Source organism: Cordyceps fumosorosea, assembly GCF_001636725.1.
Source record: "Cordyceps fumosorosea ARSEF 2679 chromosome Unknown scaffold_2, whole genome shotgun sequence".
Classification (NCBI taxonomy): Eukaryota; Fungi; Ascomycota; class Sordariomycetes; order Hypocreales; family Cordycipitaceae; genus Cordyceps; species Cordyceps fumosorosea.
In genome coordinates, this window is record NW_017387302.1 from 1,229,232 (window position 1) to 1,249,586 (window position 20,355).

Sequence of the window (20,355 nt, forward strand, 5' to 3'; positions counted from 1 at the left end):
TCTTTACAAGGGACATGGCCAATACAGTCCAAAATTCGGCAGACTTGGACAGTTGCGCCGATTCCGCCATGAACTCATGGTGTCGCAGAGTTGTGCACGTGCCTTGCGCTCTGTGAGGTTTTCCGGGGCACGCGCCATTGCGCTCCAAGGGAGATCTGCTGACAGGCTGTGACGCAAGTTCATCCATATGAGGGAGAGGCAGGAAGGAGAATCTATCTAGTAAAATAAAAATAGATGTTTCGATGATTCCTGATATTAATCGTAACTGCAAGGTGAACAGGATAGTTGTTTGAGGTGAAGCTTGGCATCATGGGGTTAATAAACATGATGGCAGAACGGGAGTGATTTGCAGGGAACAAAGCGCTGGAGAGGCCCCTGTGATGAGAATTTTAGCGGCCCGCGGCGCCGGAACGCCCCTGAACTTCGTTTCGATGGCGGGGCATGATTGGCATTCCAGAAGCGCTTCAATGCAATGACTGCATTGTCTCGGCTATGAGGAAAAAGCAACGGAAACCGGGCAAGATAGCGATAAATGAAAGAGAAAAGAAAAATTTCTCGACTGCGGAGACATTGTGCAATCCTGCCCTTAACAATACGAAGCAGGGACCAAGTTGACTCCGCCAAACTTGGCTCGTCCGCTCGTCATCCACTGGTAGGCCCCGTTGCGAAGCCGTTCCAACCAAAACTGCCACATCGACGAACGGCTCGTAACGGCCCCAACCGTACCTATTCACTTGCTGCTTCCCGACGCCACAGCGGATATCTCATCTTACCCGTTTCCCCTCAAGACTCGGCCGTTCCCGTCAAACATTTGTTGTTCATCATAGCCACCATATTATTGTCCCCCCATCTCCCAGCGTACGGATGAACTCGACACCTCCTCCGCCTCGACTGCCCGTCCGAACCAAACACGCCACCCTGGCTACAACCAGCACCCCGTAAAACAGGATAGCATCGCACCGATGGCGTCGACGATGGTCGCCACCGTCGCACAACCCTCGCTCAGCATAAAAGCCAGCGCAGCTGCCTCGCACTGCCCGAGCTGCGGCGCCGACGTGCCCGAAGACCTCGCCGCCGCGCAGGCGCGCATCGCCGAGCTCGAGGGCGAGGTGCGCGCCCTCAACGACAAGGCCGCGACGGCCATCAACCGCTGGGCCGAGTACGAAGTCGAGCTGACCCGCCTACGATCGACCTCCTCGCCACGGCAGCAACGGCCGAGTCCGACGCGCAGCAGCCCGTCCTCCTACCTTCAACAAAGCACCGAGCGCATCTCTGCGCTGCTCTACTCGCGCAAGCCCTCGACCTCGACCCTTCGCGCCGGCGCGCCGCTGGCCGCTCTGCAAACCACCGCCGGCGCTGCGACGGGGGCGGGAGACTCTTCTGCCGCCGCCACGCCCTCGACGCCGACGCACATGAACGAGGACCTGCTCGAGGCGCTGAACCGTGAGCAGGGCCTGCGGCGCGAGGCGGAGGGCCGGCTGAGCGCGACGAGCCGCGAGATGGAGGAGCTGAGCGCGGCGCTGTTCGAGCAGGCCAACGAGATGGTGGCGGACGAGCGGCGCGCGCGCGCGAAGCTGGAGGAGCGCGTGGGCGAGCTGGAGCGCCGCGACGCGGAGAAGAAGAAGCGCCTGGACCGCCTGGAGAGCGCCATGGCCCGCATCGAGCGCGTCAGGAACCTCCTCCGCGAGTGAGACTAGCTCGCGCAACTATCCTCGACATCTACGACATGTTACGACGAGGACCTCATGTTAGACAGGGACCCTTTTTTTGACCCATCAGCAGACGATGATTCTTCATTCACTCAGTTAACTACTTGCGACGGGTGCCGCATCGACAGGGTGGTGAAACACAACGAACTTACGAGTGCTAAACAATGGAAATGCTGAGCTCTTCTTGCTTGGGAAAGGGCTCATCATGTTCCTTGGCTTTCTTTTTCTCCAATTTTGTTTCAAGAGCCGTGTTTGGCCCGGTCAAGTTTTCAGCATATACACTATACTCTTCTAATGCGCTGCCGACGCAAACGGCGCTGAGCTTTACATTATACCTGGCAGGTCTTTTAGATTTTTTTTCTTTCAAGTATGGGAAAGGACGGATGGCATAGCATGCGGAGATATATTTTTTTGGTTCTTGCTTTTTGGGTAGGTTTTGGTTTCTGGCTAAGAAAAGTTGTGGTGGCTTTGGGCTGTGGATTGGATAGTTTAGAAGACAGTTTTGTCACAACACAGGCATGTTTATCGTTAATTCGCAGTTCGTGCATTCTCAAAATCTATATCGTCTATCTAACTCCCAGTCCTTTGCTCTAGCGTGAGCAGTCCTCGCCGTCTTTACATTTCCACCACCAACTTCCCACCACTTACACCAGCCTCGCACCTCTGAAGCGCCTCATTAACCTTGTCCAGGCCCTTTCCAACTATAATCGGAGGAGGCAAGCACTTCAGCTTACCCTGCTGCAGAGCCGGGGTGACGTAATCTCGCCAAACAGGCGTGGCCACATCGTCAACGGCAAAGATCATGCCCGCCTTGACGTTACCCGGCACCTCGGTCGGAGGAGGATGAACACAGGCCAAGTGACCGCCGCCGAAAGCCTCGAGAATCTTCAATCCGTTCTCATAGGTTTCCGGGGAGGAGATGGCGTCAAAGACACCGATAAACTCTTCTCCGTGAGCCCGAATGCCTTCAATAACCTTTGCCACGAATTCTGGGTCCTTGTAGTCAAAGACAGAGGCAGCTCCGGCAGCCCTGGCAAGCGCAAAGTTGTGCGCGCTGCAGATGGCCACGACGCGGATGCCCGCGGCGGTCGCGATCTGGGTGGTCATGGACCCGACGGAGGAGGAGCCGCCGTAGATGACGAGGGTCTTGCCGAGGGGCTTGGGGTCGAGGGACGGGTACGGCAGGCCGAGGGCCGGGGTGGAGACGCCGGGCATCGAGGGACCGGGCACCTTGACGGACAGGGCGCACACGGCGGCTTCCAGAGCAAACGGCACGGCGACACCGGTGGTGAATGGGATCTCATCAGGAAGGATGGCGGCCTTGTCAGCCTGAACGACCGTGTGCAGGGCGTACGCGCCATCCTCGGGACGGCCGCTCACCAAGTTGACGGTGTGGCTGGAATTTGATTAGCTGATTTCTTATTTTTTTTTCTTTCCGATTTTGCCAGAGATTTAAATGACTTACCCAATCACCCGGTCGCCTTTCTTGAAGCGGCCGCCCGCCTCGGCGCCGACTTGGTAGACCTCGCCGGCAACATCACAGCCAAAGATGGCCGGCCACTGCTGCACAAAGATGCCAGTTTTTTGCATGTGGGTGTCGAGCGGGTTGATGGCGACGGCAAAGTTGCGGACGGCAATCTCGTTGGGTCCGGGTGTCGGCATGGGAGCCTCACGGACCTCGAGGGGGGTGTCGGCCTTGATGAGCCAGGCGGCTTGGTTTGCAGACATTTTGATGGAAATAATGTTTGATAAAATTAAATCAAAGTTTTCTTTTCTCTTTGAGATGATTGAAGAATTGTGAACGTGAGTCAGCTGCAGAACAAATTGTCTTGGTGAGAGTTCGCATCCTCTTTATAGTTGAAGGATCGTCGTCTTGAAGAGTGACTAAGCGGTGCTCTTATTAATCGCGCGGCTAGATCTATTAAGAAAATGTCCTGGATTTCAAATGGTGAATTTGCGATAGTAGAAACTGCACCGTGATGTGAAGCCGCCGGTTATCAAGCTGACTTACACAGACCGTGGAATCGTATATGTCGCCTTGGAATCGAATATGGCGTTCTGGAATCACATATGGTGTTCCCAGTCATTTCGAGACTACGCTATACCTAAAATAGCAAAGATCGTCCATAGCCTTGCCTCTATTGCACGCCAAAGTCACAACCAAGGCTCGTTCAACTCGTTCCTTCCCTACGTTCCTTGGCCCTTCTCTTCGGACATCACATCTCTCCCGTTTTCCCGTCCTACAGCACCCAGCCTTAATTTCTTTTGCACAATGCATCATCTTCACGTCCGCGGCCCGTATGAATCTCTCTTTCGCCCACAACGGCCGGCTGCGGTACGATGAAGCCCACGGCGTACTCATCTGCGTAAAATGCCGATACGCGGTGCAGAAGAGCGCCGTCGAGAGCCACCTCCTCCGGCATAAGGTCTACCGCGGCGAGCGGCGGACGCTCCTCGCGGCCATCACGCGCCTGCACCTCGCGGAACCCGACGAGGTGAGGGTGCCGAGCGGCCACGGCGGCCTCCTCCCGGCCCCGGTCGAGGGGCTCGCCATCATCCCGGGCTATCGCTGCGCGGCCGACGGATGCGAGGCGCTCTGCGCGAGCGACAAGCGCATGCGCCGCCACTGGAGCGAGGTTCACGGCACGACGGACCGCCCGCCCGCCGCCATGGCCACCGAGGCGCACCTGCAGACCTTCTTCCGCGGCACCAAGCTCAAGTACTTTCAGGTCCTCCGGGTGGACGATCCGGCTCCATTGCCGTTGCCATCCTCGGGCATTTCTACCCCTAGCTCGCATACTCCGTCATCGGCCGCCACCGCGGAAGCCGGACCACAAGATGCCGCCTCAGACGCGGTGGTTTCGGAGCGGCCTGCCGCTGCTGCTGCTGCGCCGCCACCGCTGCTTGTCGAGATGGAAACGCTGCAATACTTTCACCACTTTGCCAGCGCCACCAGCCTGACGCTTCCCACCAGCCTCGACAAAGGCACAGCCTACTGGCAGACTGACACCGTCGCCCGCGCCTTGCAGGCTCGTTGGCTGATGTGCATGGTCCTTGCCGTGGCAGCCACACACAAGTGCGCCGAGGAGCGTGATCCGGAGGCGCGACGGATGCACCACGACAGGGCCGCGCAGTTCCAGGCCGAGCTCTCGAGCACCTGGTTGGCGCAGACAAGCGTCGTCCAGGGTCCGACATTGGATCGGTGCGCGCAACTCCGCTGCGTCCTGGGTCTTTGCCAGATCACAGGTCTGTCGAGTGCCCCAGGAAGCGAAGTCGAGCGGCTGGAATGGTCGCTCCTCACCAGCGCCATCCGCGGCTGTCGGGACCCCTCTATAGCCCTTCTCATGACCCTGTGCCCGTCACCGGCGCCGACCCCAATCCCGGTCCCGGCCGAGTCGCGGGTGCTGGCGGCCGGCGTGCCCAACAAGGCGCCGCCGACGCTGCTCAAGAGCCTGCGGGAGCTGCCGTTCCGCATGGTCGTGGCGTTGAGCAAGCCGGACAGTCACGAGGACCTCGTCGCCGTCGTCTCCGCCATCGAGATCCTCACTGACTGCTACGTGGTCAGCCACGCGGCCGACGACGACGACGGCGCGGCGGCCTGGCTCGGCCTGGAGTGTTGGCTGCGCGAGCTGCCGCCGCACTTCAACGCCATGATCGAGCGACAGGCCCCCGCGGCGCTTATAGTGCTGGCGCACTGGTGCCAGCTGGTAAGGCGCGCCGAGACGTACTTTTGGTTCCTTCGGGGGCTGGGGGACAAGGTGGTGCGCGGCATCCTGAATCAGGTCCCCGACGACGCGTCGATCCGTGAGCTGATCGAGGCCTGTCGTGGTTCTCTAGAAGAATAGCTTGGGTGGTCGCCAGGGATCTGTTGAATTTTACTAATAATCCATCTACTTTGGAAACCGCCAAGCGATGGGACAAAAGTACGCTCGCCAGGGGCACGGGCAACAGTCGGCCAACAACAGAGCCAGATTCATCCCCCAACACAGGCTGACTAAAATGCCGGCTATTTTTTTTAACAAAATTTATTCATATTTTTTGGAACATGTAGTACGCTAGTAGTGCCATGTCAAGATATTTTCGATAGCTCTGAAGCAGTCATGGCTTGCACACAGAGCCACAGGGACGAGATCAGTAAGAGATATGAGATGCAGGTCATTTGTTATCAAAGACAAGAAATGATGGTCTAATATGTGACATGTGAAAAGCATCAGGAACACGAAGCACTTTCACAGGTAGAGCTGCCGGGTCGCCACCCATTGTCCCCCGGCTCCATCTGTCTTCATGGGAGCGCTTCAATGCGAGGCTCCTGCCTGCACCTCTTGGTCGTAGAATGGATGCACTTAGCACTGCTCGACACCGCGCTTCCAGCAGTCAGAGTTGATGACGGGGTGGCCAGCTTTATCCTGTCAGTTGGGATGCTTGATTGGAGGCGATGCTGGATTGACTTACACTCGGCATCAGCGTCGGGGATGGCAACGGCCATGACGGCGGTGGCAGCAATAGCAGCGAAGATGGCGGCGAAACGCATTTTGATGGGTGAAGATGAAACCTGGAAAGGGCCAAAGAAGTATGTTGTAGTTGTAGTTGTTGGTGATGAGAATGAAGTGATGGGTGTTCTTCAAAGTCATTGGGACAAAGCATGCTATTTATACTTGAGAATCCCTTATTGCCGATCTATTTGATTGATGACCTCAAGGCTAAAGACATGCAGCGTAATAATATGAGTCAATATCATCAATGCAAGCTGCTGACACGGAGCTTCAACGAGTAGCGAGTGATGATGAAGCCAGCCGCAGAAAGCCCCACGGTTAACGAGGACATCCGAAAGGGAAGGTATCATCGAAGGATCAGGCTCATAAGAGTATGACATCAGTTTGCGGATCAGACCAGGTTCGTCATTTGGGCACTGAGACCGATATCACAGGATGCGGGAGACCCATTCATTCAATCCCATCAGCAGCCGTCGCGGCCCCAAGGAACATATCAACACACTTGCAGGATAAATTTACGTGAATTCGTATCAATTCTACTACAAATAGATTTGAGTTTCCTCTAGTTCTGGAAATCCTGAAGCGAGACAGGTTGCGGCCCGTCGCCCATCAACGAACTGTCACGGCTATCTCGTGAACCGAAGATGAAGTAGTGATTTGAGAGGTCAATTTACAATCTTTGCCTAGTTCAAATAATCGCTATTCTTTTGATTTCGATGATTTCTTTCTTTTGAGAGAACAACCTGCCCGGGGCTGTTCACGAGCATGGGTTTGACTTCTGACTCTGCTTTCAGCTTTACTTTGCTGTCTGGGCTCTTAGACACTCCTGAGAAACCAGCTGTGCATGAAGCCAATTAAACGAAATTCTGCTTGTTCATATCACCTGATAGATCATCACTTTTCTACCGAGGATGTGAGAGCCTCGTTTTTAGTGCTCGGTTATCTGCGGGTGCCGTTGGGCTCGTTCAGATCAGGCTGGCCGTGAGGGGTAAAGGTCCTTCCGAACTCAAGAATCGCTTTGTCGTCAGGACGATTACAATACCTGTAATAAGCAGCATTGTGGTTTTCTGTGGTCGAATACTTCCAGTTGGATGGACTAGAACTCTCGCCATGTTTTCCATACTCTTTAACTATATCCGTAGACCCCAGGTTGTATCTGCTGTCTAGCGCTGGCATGATCAGACTTGGCGGTGGCTCGGGTAGATTCGCGGGGCTTGGCAAGATGCCATCGGAAATCGCTGATTCTCCTTCCCAAGATAGAACGGCTTCAACGGCTACCACGTGCCGGCAGCCGCTCCGCGAGGCTCGTTTACCATGCCACCACGTCATGTAGCAAGTCTCGGATATGTCGTGATAACGGCTGGCCAATTCGCCATCGAGTGTGGCATGGTAGGCTCGGTTATGGACTCACAGTATCTTGGGGGCATTCGTTCATCGCACCGTGAAGGGTTAGCGGCGTATGCATGGATGATGATCCAACCGCCTTTGTCCCCGACCTCTCATACTTGGTCTTTGTCGGGCATCTTTCATTTCGAAAATTTGCATCTATTATTATGGAAAAGTTTGACTCTACAGGATATGTTGAGTCTGAAGCTCTGCTTCAAACTGAACATGGCCAACTTCATGAGAACCCGAAAATACAACACGGTCATCTCTCCAAACGAAGCATCGTTATTCACGTCTTACTATTCCTAACCTACACTCTCTCCTGCACCGCCGTCTTATGGTCCTGGAAACCCCAACGTCCTTGTGACCTCGTCTACTGTAAGATTGCCACAACCATCCTCTGGAAGCAAATGGCACACTATTTTGACCACGCTGCAGCTCCTGCTACATCTGCAGTGGACAACTACGATATTGTGACATTTGCGGGGCAATTACATGGCACCAACGTCTACCGCGGAACGCCTCGTGAGAAGCTGCACGCAGCCTGGAGAGAATTGCTAAAGTGTGAGTACAGCGTCAATCCCTGCTGCCTCTGCCGTCTACCTGTTGACAAGTACAGATCACAACATACGCGTCCCCAAGTCGGACTTGGACAAGATCAACCGGACTTCCCTGCCTCTTGAAGATGATGAAGGCGGCCATCTCGTCACCCTCGAGGCCTTTCACCACCTGCACTGCCTGAACCAGCTCCGTCAGCAAATATATCACGAGTACTATTACCCCGGCGTCGGCGAGTGGAACAGCACAAAGCGATTTTCACACGTCGATCACTGCGTCGATATCCTGAGGCAGGTAATAATGTGCCAAGGGGACGTTTCCTTGGTGGTGAGTAGCAGAGTCGTGTCAGTGTCCGTCAGTTTTTGGTCGCATCTAACGTTTTGGAGACGTACAAATGGATTCCAGGGCACGGAAGACCTTGGTCGGAATTTGACGTTGATCATACTTGTGCGTATATCTCCTCATTATTTTTCCCCTTCATTGCCGGTATCTGATGCGATCGTGTATAGGCCGCGACTGGAATGCTCTCATGCAATGGGCAGGCGATCACCATATTCCCAACGACAAAATGAGAGGTGTGTATACTTGCATTGGAAAGAATCAATGATGCATTTACTAACAGAATCCAGGGTCTGTGCTCACACACCCTGACCTGGGGCCGGCTTTTCCTGTAGAGAATAAAGAGCATGCCGAGCAAGTCGAGCAGGTTGTCTCGTAGGAGAGTGAAGAGTCGAGGCTTTTGAATAGCAAGCAAATCAATACAAACGCCTCCTGGAATTATCTAGGAATTTGACAGTATATGATATGGAATATGCCAACCATGTACTTATTCTGTGCACGTCCAATCCAAAATTTAGGATTGATTCAACACCTGTGAATAGTGCCCTGTACAGCCTCAAGCCGTCAAAGCTACGACCTTTTAAAGAGAAGTTGCAATCGAGGGTGTGCATATTGATAATGAATTGAGCTACCCAATTCCGTGCTGGTCACAGCCTCTTTGGGGCGGGGAAACGCATGCGAGACAGGTCACACATCTCAGCTGTCAGCATCACACACCCTCCCTTCCTTGCCTTTCTCCTATTTGCATACCTGACATCACCAGAGTCGGCATTCTTTAACGCGCAAGACGATATGTATAGGCTCTCCTCCTATCACGACTAATGTTTTGATTCCGCCAGCATCGGGGCATCTTCAGTCTCCGGGCGATGGCCAAGCACCACCAAACTACACCTCACTCATCCGCATTCGGCGAACAACCAAGCCACAAATCAACATGTACTCTTCTACGCCCCGACCTTGGGCGGTGATGTTTCTGATGGCGCATTTGCTCATCGTAGCATTTGCTATCCAATCCGCCGCCGACTACTACGTACATCATCTTCCCGGCATCCCCAAAGATGCACCTCCCATCAAGATGCACGCCGGGTAAGTGAAGTGAAGCCACCTCCGCGATCGGCTTTTGCAGTTTTGACCTTTTTCGACTCTTACAGACATATTGAGATTGAACGTGGACACAACGGAAACATGTTCTTCTGGCACTTTCAAAACCGGCACATCGTCGGCAGGCAGAGGACCGTCATCTGGCTCAACGGAGGCCCGGGATGCAGCTCCGAAGACGGTGCTTTGATGGAGGTTGGACCATATAGGCTGAAGGACGAGGAGACGCTGACCTTCAATAACGGATCGTGGAACGAGTTTGCGAACCTGCTCTTCGTCGACAACCCTGTCGGTACAGGCTTCAGCAATGTGGACGCGGACAGCTACACCCGCAGTCTGCCTGCTATGGCGTCTCAGTTTGTGACCTTTCTGGAGAATTTCTTTGCCATCTTTCCTCACTATGAGCAAGACGATGTGAGTCATTCCTTTACCGTAATATTTGGTCTCCATCTAATACTATTTCGCAGATTTACCTCGCGGGGGAGTCGTATGCAGGCCAGTACATCCCCTACATTGCCAAGGCCATCCTCCAGCGCAACGAAGCAATCGGGAAGCATTCTTCTTCCGACCGGTGGAACCTAAGAGGCCTGATTATTGGCAACGGCTGGATCTCACCAAAAGAACAGTACGAAGCGTACCTAACCTTCACTGTCGAGAAGGGTCTGGTGCAAGAGGGCACGGAAGAGGGCGACAAGCTGCGGTCCCTCGTGCGCGACTGCCAGCAAGCAATGGGGGATTCGCCCACCCTCGCCGAATACCCCGACTGCGGCAAGGTACGCGCCATGATGCGGGACATTGGACGTGCCGGCGCCGACGACCAGACCTGCTACAACATCTACGACGTCCGCCTCCGAGAACCGTACCCTGCTTGCGGGATGAACTGGCCGCCAGACTTGCGATACGCGACCCCGTACCTCCGGCGGCCCGACGTCGTCTCCCAGCTCAACATGCACGGCCACCACCCCGCCTGGCAAGAATGCACGAGCAGCGTCGGGCAGGCCCTGCGGCCCTCCGCCGATGAGCCCTCCGTGCGGCTCCTCCCGGAGCTCCTCGCGGCGCAGCTCCCGATCCTGCTCTTCTCCGGCGCCGAGGACCTGAGCTGCAACCACGCCGGCACCGAGGCCCTGATCGACGCGCTGGAGTGGAACGGTGGCCGGGGCTTCGGGGAGGGGGCGCAGCGGCGTGCGTGGACGTTTGGCGGGGAGAGGGCCGGCTTCTGGCAGGAGGCGCGCGGCTTGACGTACGTCCTGTTCCACGACGCCTCGCATATGGTGCCGCTGGATCACCCCCAGAGGTCGCTGGACATGCTGAGCCGCTTCGTGGGCGTCGACGCGGGGAGGGGCGCGGGGGACAGTCACGTCGAGGGAGCTGACGTCGCGGAGGCGTCGACGCTGCACTATCCCTACCCAGCGCAGTTGCGAGCGAAACCAGCTGCCGGTACGTGCGTGGCATGTAGGGAGGTTGGGCAAGCTGTGATTGTCTTTGGCAGCGTCGTCATGGCCGTGTGCGTCTATTTCCTCTGGCGGTGGCACAGAGGGAGAGCTGGTCGGAAACAGCGGAGAGACAGTCGCGACGAGGAATGGTAATCAAAAAGTCAGCAAGAAGACCTTGAGTGGAGAGCGCAAAAATTCGATATTCAAATATCCACGGTGTAGCCAGCTAAAAGAGCGCAAATGGATATGTATATACAGTGTATGAGTTATGCCGCAGCCCACAACAGTCCTTTTAAGGTATCTGATAATTTTCTCCCCAACGCCGTGTCCCAATGATGATGACGCGTCCGCCGCCGCCGCAGGAATTACGAAACATGGTGCTTTTTCACCTTCTAGTCGTCAAAGCCGTTCCACGACTTCTCGTCATCTGACCGCCGACCCTTGGGTGTATCTGGCCGGAGGCTATCGTTGTCACCGCGCGCCGCCGCTTTCCTCGGCAGTTCCTCCGAGGGAGAGCGACGACGCTTCTCCGTCCTTGCCGGGCTGGACGGGCCAGTGCCATTTGGCGTTTGCACGCCGGCCGCCGCCGCCTTGCCAGGCGACGCGCCGTTGGTCTTGGCCCCGCCCGGCGTCCAGTTGCCGGCGGGCTCGCCGTTCCAGCGGGCGAGCATGTCGGCGACCCGTGGTCCCCAAACCTCCTCACCCTTGGCCAGGTCCTCATACTCGAGGCAGTTGATGCCGCCGACGGTGAAGTCGCTCTGTCGCGTGCGGCAGAGCTCAGCCATGAGACCGGCCGAGTCGAGCTTGGCGCCTAGGTCGTGGCAGAAACTGCGGATGTAGTATCCCGACGTGACAGTGAGCCTAATCTTGGCTGCAGGAGGGCCGGCATCGGTCCACGGAGGCGGCGTGTTCTTGTCCGGCGGTGAGGGCACGAGATTGGAGCCTTTGCTCGAATGGCTGGCGGACTGGGGGAGCGCGCCCAGAGCCCCGGACATCATGGCCTCCTTGGGACCGCGCTGACGAGAAGGCTTCGGAGAATCGCGAATGAGGTCGTCTTGGCGCTCTTCGAAACTCTTCTTGAACGACTCATGCGCCGCAATCGCTTGATCATCTTCCTCCTTCTCCTCGGGTGTGAGCTTCTTGGCCGTCTCTTGAGACTTTTTGAGACGCCAAACCTGCTCAGCCAAATTACGCTCCGAAGCGGATGCTTCCTCAGTTGGCCAGCGGTGATCATGCTTTCCAGGCTCGTAAAACTCGACGAGCTCAATGTCAAGGACCTCGACCTCGCGGCCCTCAATCTCTCTGGGAATCGGCTTGCCCTCGCGCGCATACTCGTACAGAGGCTTGCCGTTCATCTTCAGGGCCGAATATAGCGGTGGAATCTGAATCTGCTTGCCTTTGAAGGACTTGAGCGCCTCCTCCAACTTTTCCTTTGTGATGTGATCGTATGGCCGCTTGGCGAGGATGCGGCCAACGCGGTCGTAGGTGTCGGTACTGGCGCCAAAGACGACGACGGTCTCGTATGCTTTTGTGCAGTCGAGGAACTGGGAGAGTTGCTTGGTGCCGGTGCCGACGCCGAGGATGAGGACGCCCGTGGCGAGAGGGTCTAGAGTGCCGCCGTGGCCCATCTTGACCTGGGCGGCCCTCTTCTCCTGCCTGCGACGCTTGAACTGGCCGCCAGACTCCTTCAGCCGGCGGGCGACTTCATTGTCGAGCATGGGTTTGAAGAAGGAAGAAGGGTTGAAGTGCTGCTGGCAGACGCGAATCACCTGTGCAGAGCTCTCGCCGCACGGTTTGTTGATGGCTGGAGGCGGGGAAGAGGCACGTTTCGATTAGCATATTGCGGGCCGCTGGATAGGCTACTGGGACGGGCACAGGGGTCGCATACCAAATATGCCGTCTCGGGCAATTTCAGAGGCCATCTTGAAGGTGATTCCGGCGCGGCGCATACGAGCGACGACGAGGCGGCCCAGCTGTTTGTGGAGAGAGGGACGGCACTGATGCTGGCCACGCTCACACTGCGACAGCAGCCGAGAAAAGGCGAAAAACACCAGTTGCTGATGAGAAGAGGAATTGGAGAGAAGATGGCGCGAACAAGGAAAAGCAGAAGACAGGCCGGAGACGTCGATTTCCCAGCAAGCGCAAGCCCTCCTCGAGCCAAGGGAAGAAAAAGTTTACTTGGCGGAGGGAAAACAAGATTGCCTGCGATTGGTGTCTCCGGCGGGAGTGCCCCGCTAAGTTAGCAATCTAGGCACTAAAAAAAGACCCTGCGGCGCGATCTTATCAAGGCTCATCTTGTAATTACTATAATCAATCCTTCAGTCATGATTGGGCTCATCTAGATCGCAAGCTAAGAAGGTAGTGGTGCGCTTACAGATTAGTAGGTATGATGGAGGTAGATTGGGATGACTGAGGCCGGAGTAATTGCATCTGTTGCGCGGTGTCATGATGGCAGAGGTAGTTTTCGGCGGCTTGGTGGGTGGGCGAGCGGCCAGCGATGTGCAGTTTTACCACGAGATGTGCCTGCTTCGCTCATAAACAAGTTCAATTCAAGGCAATCTTGTATTTTAGCAAGCATTCTCAACCCTTGGAGACGAGAGGAGACAGTCGTTCTCTCGTCAGGGTCGAGGTCACGAATCGCAAATGCAGAAGATGCTGGCGTTTGCTACCCTCAATATTCTCCAAAAGAGGAGTAGAGTCAAGGTCGGCGATTAAATCAAAATATTTTTAGTTTTTCACGATGGTTGGTGTTGTTGCCATTTTCGGATTTTGGAAAAAGCATGGGCAAGATGCAATGCCTGAGCCAAGACGGTATATGTATGTACAGTACATACATACATGCACAGGCTCAACGACACCAACGTGGGCAGCGACCAGAATAGAATAACGCCAATAATAAGCTGCAAGGTAATAATAATTCGTACTAACGCCGAGCAGTTTTCATCCCATGTAACCTAAGATATTTGACCGACATGGCGGAGATTGGCTGTAACACATTGCGAGAGTCAAGCTTGTGCAAGCTCCAGCGCGTCCAACTACCTCTCATTCACCTTTTTTTCCAGCAGAACAAGAACCCAACCCACCTAACCACCTTCCTCCTCTCACCCTCATCTCACACTCCCCCATCAACCACCCGTGTCATGCAGATGCCGCCATCGCTCCCCAAGTGCACACGGGTAAATTATCAAACCTCTAAAGCGCAAAATCCCCTCCTCCACCCAAGCCGTCAATGCTAGTGGCTCGCCGATCGTGAGCTCCATCGTGGGCTCGCCCTCGACAGACGCCGGTCAAACTCTCACCATGGCCGAAGCGCCACCGTCAGCTTCCGCCTCCGCGAGCAACGCCCTCGACGCGCAAGCGCCCACGCCGATAGCGCAGCTCAATCCGGAGCTTCCCGACCGTGCATCACGCGTTATCGATGGCATCGTCACGATTACATGGCCCTACAGCACCGTCTCCCGTTCCGCCGCCTTCATCCTCGCCGAGCACGACTTTCGACTGCGACATGCGCGTGGCCAGCTACGCCTCGAATTTCACGGGCATGTCGGCCAGAAGCTGACAGACGCCGGCATCGGCAGCGGTGATAGCCTGCGTATATCGCTGGAGGGCGCCGAGTGGGAGACATACAAGGCGCAAACGCGAGTGCCAGGCAAGATCCTGGAGTGGCAGCTCAACTTTACCGGCCGTTTGCTGATGCGCGTTCAAAGAGCCGATGAACAGCAGACGGAAATGTTGGACCTGCACCTACCCGAAAACGAAAACGGGGACGATGCTCCTCTGGCCACGCTCACGCCACGAGGCTCCTCGCCGGCTGCGCACTCCGCGCTGTTTGCTACAGAGGTTGTTGCTACGCCAGGCGCACACCCCGCAGACTACAACCTTCCAACGAAGCGATTAGCCTCTCACGCTTTCGAACCAGCCGAATATACATCTCCCGCCTTCATCAAACGAGCGCGTGTTTCTTACGGATCACTATTCGAGGATGGGTTCGATATTTTCAACGAAGACGTGGCCAAAAAACAAAAGAAGACCAAGAAGACGAAGCACTCACGGTTCAGCATAGGAGCTTCAGGGTGGAAGTATAGCAGCCGATCACCTACCCCGGAACCGCGAGAGCCAGTGACACACGACCTCGAGAGCGATTCAGAAGAGGACAATGAGCCGGCCGCGCCGGTCGATACTGTGGCCGCGCCGGTCGACAGTCCTATAACTAGAGATGAAGCCTCGCAAACGCAAAATGCTTCATTTGCCACCCAAGTCGCGGAGCAGGCTCGGGAAGTTGCAGCATCGATCCCCTCGTCGCCGACGCCGGTGACCTTTGGAAAGGCCCAAGAAAAGCGCAACGGTGCGTTGGAAGCGTCGACTCTCAACGCACCATCTGCCGCGAGAGAAGAGACCGACTGGGCATTCAGTCAGCCGGACCAACCACTCCTTGACGGTACCTCGAATATATGCGCCTCCGCTGCAACAATTACAACTACTACCTCAGTGCGAACCGGCGTATTTGGGTCTTCATTTGGCAACTCTGGGTTTTCCGTTGAACACACCACAACGGCCTCTACTAGCAGTATTCCTGTGTTCAATGACGCCCTGGCTGAATCAATACAAAGTCGTGAGGCTGCCGAGGAGCGCGCACCTGGTCAGCCGGAACCGGCTTTCGATGTGTCAGCCGACGAGGCTGACCACGGAATTGTCACTCCCTTCGACGTGGTGGCTGTTCGAGGAGCAAATCAAGGGGCACATTCATTTACCGCTACAGGGTTCTCGCCGCCAACCTCTATCAGCAATCCATTCGCTGTCGAGCCATTCCCCCACGCGACCTTACTCTCTCAGAGCCGTGATCAAGCCGAGGATGATATCTACGAAGCAAAGCCGTATCCGGAAATACAAGTTCACGAGGACATCCCCCAAGAATCGTGTCTCCATGCACTCGATGCACCGCACAGCTTCAATCAGGCCTCAATTGACGCTCCGAGTCAGTCTGCTGGAATAGACGAAGTGGTTGAGGACCAAGATGAAAGTACAAACTACGATATTGAGTGTGGCGAGCCAAGGCTCCAGCAAGTATTATCGGAGGAGGGGGAAGGGATTGAAGACGGAGATGAGGAAGAGGTGGAGGATGAGCAAGAAGCGAACGACCAGGACAGTAACGACTACAGTGAAGAAGAATCTGGCCTCGACAAGCATTATGAAGAGGACGACGACGAGCGCTACTATGATGAGGATGGGGAGGATGAGGACGATAACGCAGATGGGGACGATGATGAGGATGAAGACGAGGAAGCGGATAAACCTACTCCTGAGGTCCGACAAGTCTCTCAAGATCCTGTTTACATCAGCCTTCTCTCAGACTCTGAAGAGGAAGATGAACCAGCCGCGGAGATTCCTGGAGCTGTCCCCCAGGCAACACATCCCACCAGATCAGCGGAATCCAGCGAGCTTGGTGACGATGAAGATCGGCATCAAACTAGACTACAAGAGGACGACGATAGCGTCTCTCAACAGCCAGCTGAAGAAGACAACGATAGTGTCTCTCAACATTCAGCTGAAGAGTCCGAAGGAAATGAAGACGCGGCCCAAGCCAGAGTTGACGATGACAATTCCGAAGATGACAATTCCGCTCAACAACAGGACGAAGAGCCATACGAGAAGTCGGACGAGCTTCAAGCTGTGGTTGAAAAGGACGATGAAAGTACCTCTCAGCAGTCAGAAGAGCCAGATGCTAGCGAGTCTAACACGGACGAGGAGGCAGTACAACACTGTGCAGTAGATCAAGACGACGAGGACGCTTCCGCCGAAGAGCACTTTGACGACTCAAGCATTGTGCAGCCAGCAACAAATAAGCAGCCAGTCATCGCAGGAGACGAAGGACTGGGCTCTACTGAACTTCGGGTGTCGTCAGCGGAACCTGTTGATGCTGCCAAATTAGAGCAAGAATCAGTGGACGAGATGGATGTTGATGAGGATGACGAGGATGTTAAACTGATTCCCGTGGCGGGGCCGGAGCGACCTCTCGAGGAACTAGGCTCGGTTGTTCCTTCTCCCATCGCACTAGACGAGGTGACAGAAGACGACGACGCAATGGAGGAAGATCATGCATCTGAACAGGCGCTGCCCGATGCCAGCGATATCAATAAACTTGGCGATGTGGACGAAGATGTGGAGGTTATGGACGCTCCTGAGGCATTCGAGGACGAAATAAAATCTCAGCCCGACGTTGACATGGAGGTCAGGGAGCCAGACGACATCGAAATACTTGCTCAGGACTCACCAGATCTCATGGTAGAAGACATACAACCAGAAAAGGTCGAGCAGGAGCCAGAGCTTGGCCCAGCCAGCGAAACCCTGGACTCGTCGACCAAAATCATCGAAGTTGCTGAAGTGGTTTCTGAAAGGGGGGTTAAAGAGGTGCCTATCCAAGAAGCCCCTGCTCCTATCGAAGACCAGTCTCTACCAGAAGAAGACGATGCCAAAGACGATGCCAAACAGATCCCGGCGGAGGCTGAAGCTGCAGCCAGCACACATGCAACAGGGTCCCTTAGGAAGCGTCAGCTGCCCACGCCCATCGAGACACAGATACCCGTCACGGAGGTCGCTGATATCGAGATCATCCATACTACGCAAGGCGAGCCGCTGCAAGACGATGAAGAAGTTAACGAAGACGACATCGCTGCGAGCCAACAAATCATGGGCGAGTTCCTGCAGCATGCGTCACCAAACCAACTCCTTCCTCCCCCTGCTCCGCCCTTATCTGCCAAGGTACACCGTCGCAAACGCAGTGATACCATCTCTGAAACAGGCAGACGAACTCGTTCACAAACCAAGCAGCACGCTGACGAGCACAGTGCACTGGAAGAATCAACGTCTTCTCCGCGCAGCCACAGACGCAGTAGCCGGTCCATTGATAAGACCAATGAGACGACTGTCGTCGCCTCAATTGAGTCTAACACCAGCATAAACAACAGGGGTGGTGATAGGGCACCGCTCCTGCACCGCTCGTTTCGCATCACTCGCAGCCGCGGAACGGCAGATCTGGCAGACCCTAGTGTGGCCATTGCCAAAGCCACCCGCCGTGGCGGCAGCGCCTCCTCAGCATCTCCCCGATCTACCGAGCACACGCCATCGCGGCCTATCATGCTGCGCGTGACTCGAAGCATGGAGAACATCGCCGAGGCAGGCCTCAAGGAGGGCCTTGTCATCCCAGAGACGTCCGTACGCAGCGCGCGCTTCGATTCCGCTTCGTCATCCGGGACGCGCTCCCCCGTGGGGAGTATGCCACAACTACCGAGCACGCAGACGCAGCTGTCGCCACCGAAGCAGCAGCAGGAGGAGCCGCGGATGTCGCCAGGAATCCCCTCGTCGCCGCCGCCGGCCGACACCCCAGGTCGCACGGCGGGTACGGCGCTCAAACTGCAGCTGCAGCGCGACCTACGGACAACGCTCCCCGAGAAACTTTCGCTACGAGCGCTACGCAATTCGCTGCAGCAAACAGCCGATGTCATCGCCGTAGCAGCCGCCACCCCCGCGCCGCCGTCCCGACCCCGCAACGGGCCCCGCGACTACATGCTGGAGCTGCTCCTCGTCGACCCGTCCTCGGCGCCGAGCGGAGTGCACGTCGCGCACGTCTTCCGCCCGCACCAGCAGTCGCTGCCAGTCGTGCAGCGCGGCGACGTAGTATTGCTGTGTGGCGTGACCGTTGTCGCCCTTAGGGGGCGCGGCTTCGGCGTACGCACCAGTGACACCTCGGCCTGGGCCGTCTTTGACGAGCAAACCCGCGCCGCCGCTGCCACTACAACCTGTAATGAAGACGACGAGGCTGCTGCTGCTGCCGCTCTCCCCCAGATCAAAGGCCCCCCGCTCGAGGTCACCCCGGCAGAGGCTCGGTACGCCATGGCGCTCTCCCGCTGGTGGTCGCAGATGGACGAGGTGATCATGCGGAAGACAGAGCGCGCGACGCAAAAGACACTGGCGCTGAGCTGAGCGTGGCGGGGCTGGCCCTGCAGAGGCAGCATCCCGGCAAAAGGAGATGCGAGGTTGCTACCGAGTATCGAAGAAGACATTTGGCTTGTGCGTGTTTCGCGTTCTTTAGATTTTGTCATTTACACTTGCTCCTAGCTTTGCGGGGGCGGTCCAAAGGGAGACGACTGCAACTTTTTTTTTTTCTTTAAGATACCATGTAGTGAACTTTTTTTAGCATTTCGGGCTTTGGGCCCTCTTTTTGTTATTTAGACGACCGTAAACAAAAACTGGCGAGTGTTTATGCAGAGAGCTATCGGAAACTCTAACTCAATGTATACTATCATTAATATGTACACCAGGAGACGTAATCATGTGATATAGCACCCCAGGGACAAACGAATGAGAATCCATACAGGCACTGGGTGTTAGAATGATGTAATTCACCAGCAGCAAAGGCAACCGATGAGATACGGAGCCGAGCCGGTCATCAACCGCCGAGGTCCCGCGGCTAACAAAGTCTGGGAACGCCAAACAATACCGGTTGACTGAATATGACGCGAGACAGGCCACTCTGACGAGAGAGAATGAGTGATGCAAGCTCCGCCATGACAGACAATTGGAGAATTTAGAGCCTCGCAGGGGCGTGTGAATTTCGACGTCGTCAGAAGTACCAGTACATCGCGAGGATGACTCTAAGTATCCGAGTATGACTCCAACCTTGCAGTCCTATACCGTCCCACTGGTGAGTCCCAGATCTGCGAGCGATTGCTCATCTTCTCCGGGATAAATTCGTCAGGAATTGGGGTAGAATAGCTACATGTGAGAGGGGGAGGGGGGGGCCTTTCCCGAGGCAGTAAGGCCACACAGTTCTCGTGGGCGGCTTGTATTGTTTTCCGGTGGCATGAGAGAGCCTTAGCCGGGATGTGTGGTGGGTGGGGGAGGGGGGGTTATGTCGGGAAGATCAAGAGATGCGTGGTGTACAGGAGTTTCATGTGCTATTTCTACTGAAGAGGCAGGGGTGCCATCGACTGACTTGGATGAGGCTCAGGGACGGAGGAGGGAGAGCCAAACGCCGGTGGAGCGGAATCTATTTACACGTGCAAGTTCGCGGGATGGTGCCGAAACTAACGGCAGTCGGGTAGCAGCAGCGGAGGGGGGCCAAGTGCGGGATCTACTAAGAATCTTGTCAAATGTTAGTAAAAAAGAGTCACATCAAGCGTCATTTGACTTCTAGTGGTTGGCAGCCTGCTACCCCTCATCAAAGTCGACCCTGTTTCCATGTGAAAGTTGAAGCTGGCCGTGTGGTAGCCCTGCCACATAAGGTAGTCTGGGGCAGAGCTATAGAAAGACCTCAACAGGGCAGCACCGGCCGGCCAATCA

General features: G+C 55.7%; 7 protein-coding genes across 7 annotated transcripts; 5 read left to right on the forward strand and 2 right to left on the reverse strand.

Annotated features, from left to right (window-relative positions):
* Nucleotides 1–974: 974 nt before the first annotated feature.
* ISF_01546 (GDPGTP exchange factor Sec2p) lies at nucleotides 975–1,691 on the forward strand (the record flags this gene model as incomplete). The annotated part of the gene is made up of 1 exon (XM_018845153.1): nucleotides 975–1,691. The coding sequence occupies one exon, from the start codon at nucleotides 975–977 to the stop codon at nucleotides 1,689–1,691; it is 717 nt and encodes a 238-aa protein (XP_018707919.1).
* Nucleotides 1,692–2,324: 633 nt separating this feature from the next.
* Nucleotides 2,325–3,437, reverse strand: ISF_01547 (Alcohol dehydrogenase superfamily, zinc-type; the record flags this gene model as incomplete). Its single annotated transcript, XM_018845154.1, has 2 exons — nucleotides 2,325–3,105; nucleotides 3,175–3,437. 2 exons carry the CDS (start codon nucleotides 3,435–3,437, stop codon nucleotides 2,325–2,327), a joined length of 1,044 nt encoding a protein of 347 aa, XP_018707920.1.
* Nucleotides 3,438–4,009: 572 nt separating this feature from the next.
* Nucleotides 4,010–5,554, forward strand: ISF_01548 (hypothetical protein; the record flags this gene model as incomplete). Its single annotated transcript, XM_018845155.1, has 1 exon — nucleotides 4,010–5,554. The coding sequence occupies one exon, from the start codon at nucleotides 4,010–4,012 to the stop codon at nucleotides 5,552–5,554; it is 1,545 nt and encodes a 514-aa protein (XP_018707921.1).
* Nucleotides 5,555–7,998: 2,444 nt separating this feature from the next.
* ISF_01549 (hypothetical protein) lies at nucleotides 7,999–8,864 on the forward strand (the record flags this gene model as incomplete). Its single annotated transcript, XM_018845156.1, has 5 exons — nucleotides 7,999–8,152; nucleotides 8,208–8,440; nucleotides 8,533–8,593; nucleotides 8,656–8,721; nucleotides 8,776–8,864. 5 exons carry the CDS (start codon nucleotides 7,999–8,001, stop codon nucleotides 8,862–8,864), a joined length of 603 nt encoding a protein of 200 aa, XP_018707922.1.
* Nucleotides 8,865–9,419: 555 nt separating this feature from the next.
* ISF_01550 (Peptidase S10, serine carboxypeptidase) lies at nucleotides 9,420–11,169 on the forward strand (the record flags this gene model as incomplete). The annotated part of the gene is made up of 3 exons (XM_018845157.1): nucleotides 9,420–9,571; nucleotides 9,637–9,997; nucleotides 10,051–11,169. 3 exons carry the CDS (start codon nucleotides 9,420–9,422, stop codon nucleotides 11,167–11,169), a joined length of 1,632 nt encoding a protein of 543 aa, XP_018707923.1.
* Nucleotides 11,170–11,408: 239 nt separating this feature from the next.
* On the reverse strand, nucleotides 11,409–12,938 carry ISF_01551 (Pseudouridine synthase, catalytic domain protein; the record flags this gene model as incomplete). The annotated part of the gene is made up of 2 exons (XM_018845158.1): nucleotides 11,409–12,820; nucleotides 12,905–12,938. 2 exons carry the CDS (start codon nucleotides 12,936–12,938, stop codon nucleotides 11,409–11,411), a joined length of 1,446 nt encoding a protein of 481 aa, XP_018707924.1.
* A 1,378-nt stretch (nucleotides 12,939–14,316) lies between these two features.
* On the forward strand, nucleotides 14,317–18,996 carry ISF_01552 (Nucleic acid-binding, OB-fold-like protein; the record flags this gene model as incomplete). Its single annotated transcript, XM_018845159.1, has 1 exon — nucleotides 14,317–18,996. One exon carries the CDS (start codon nucleotides 14,317–14,319, stop codon nucleotides 18,994–18,996), a length of 4,680 nt encoding a protein of 1,559 aa, XP_018707925.1.
* Between the last annotated feature and the right edge of the window lie 1,359 nt (nucleotides 18,997–20,355).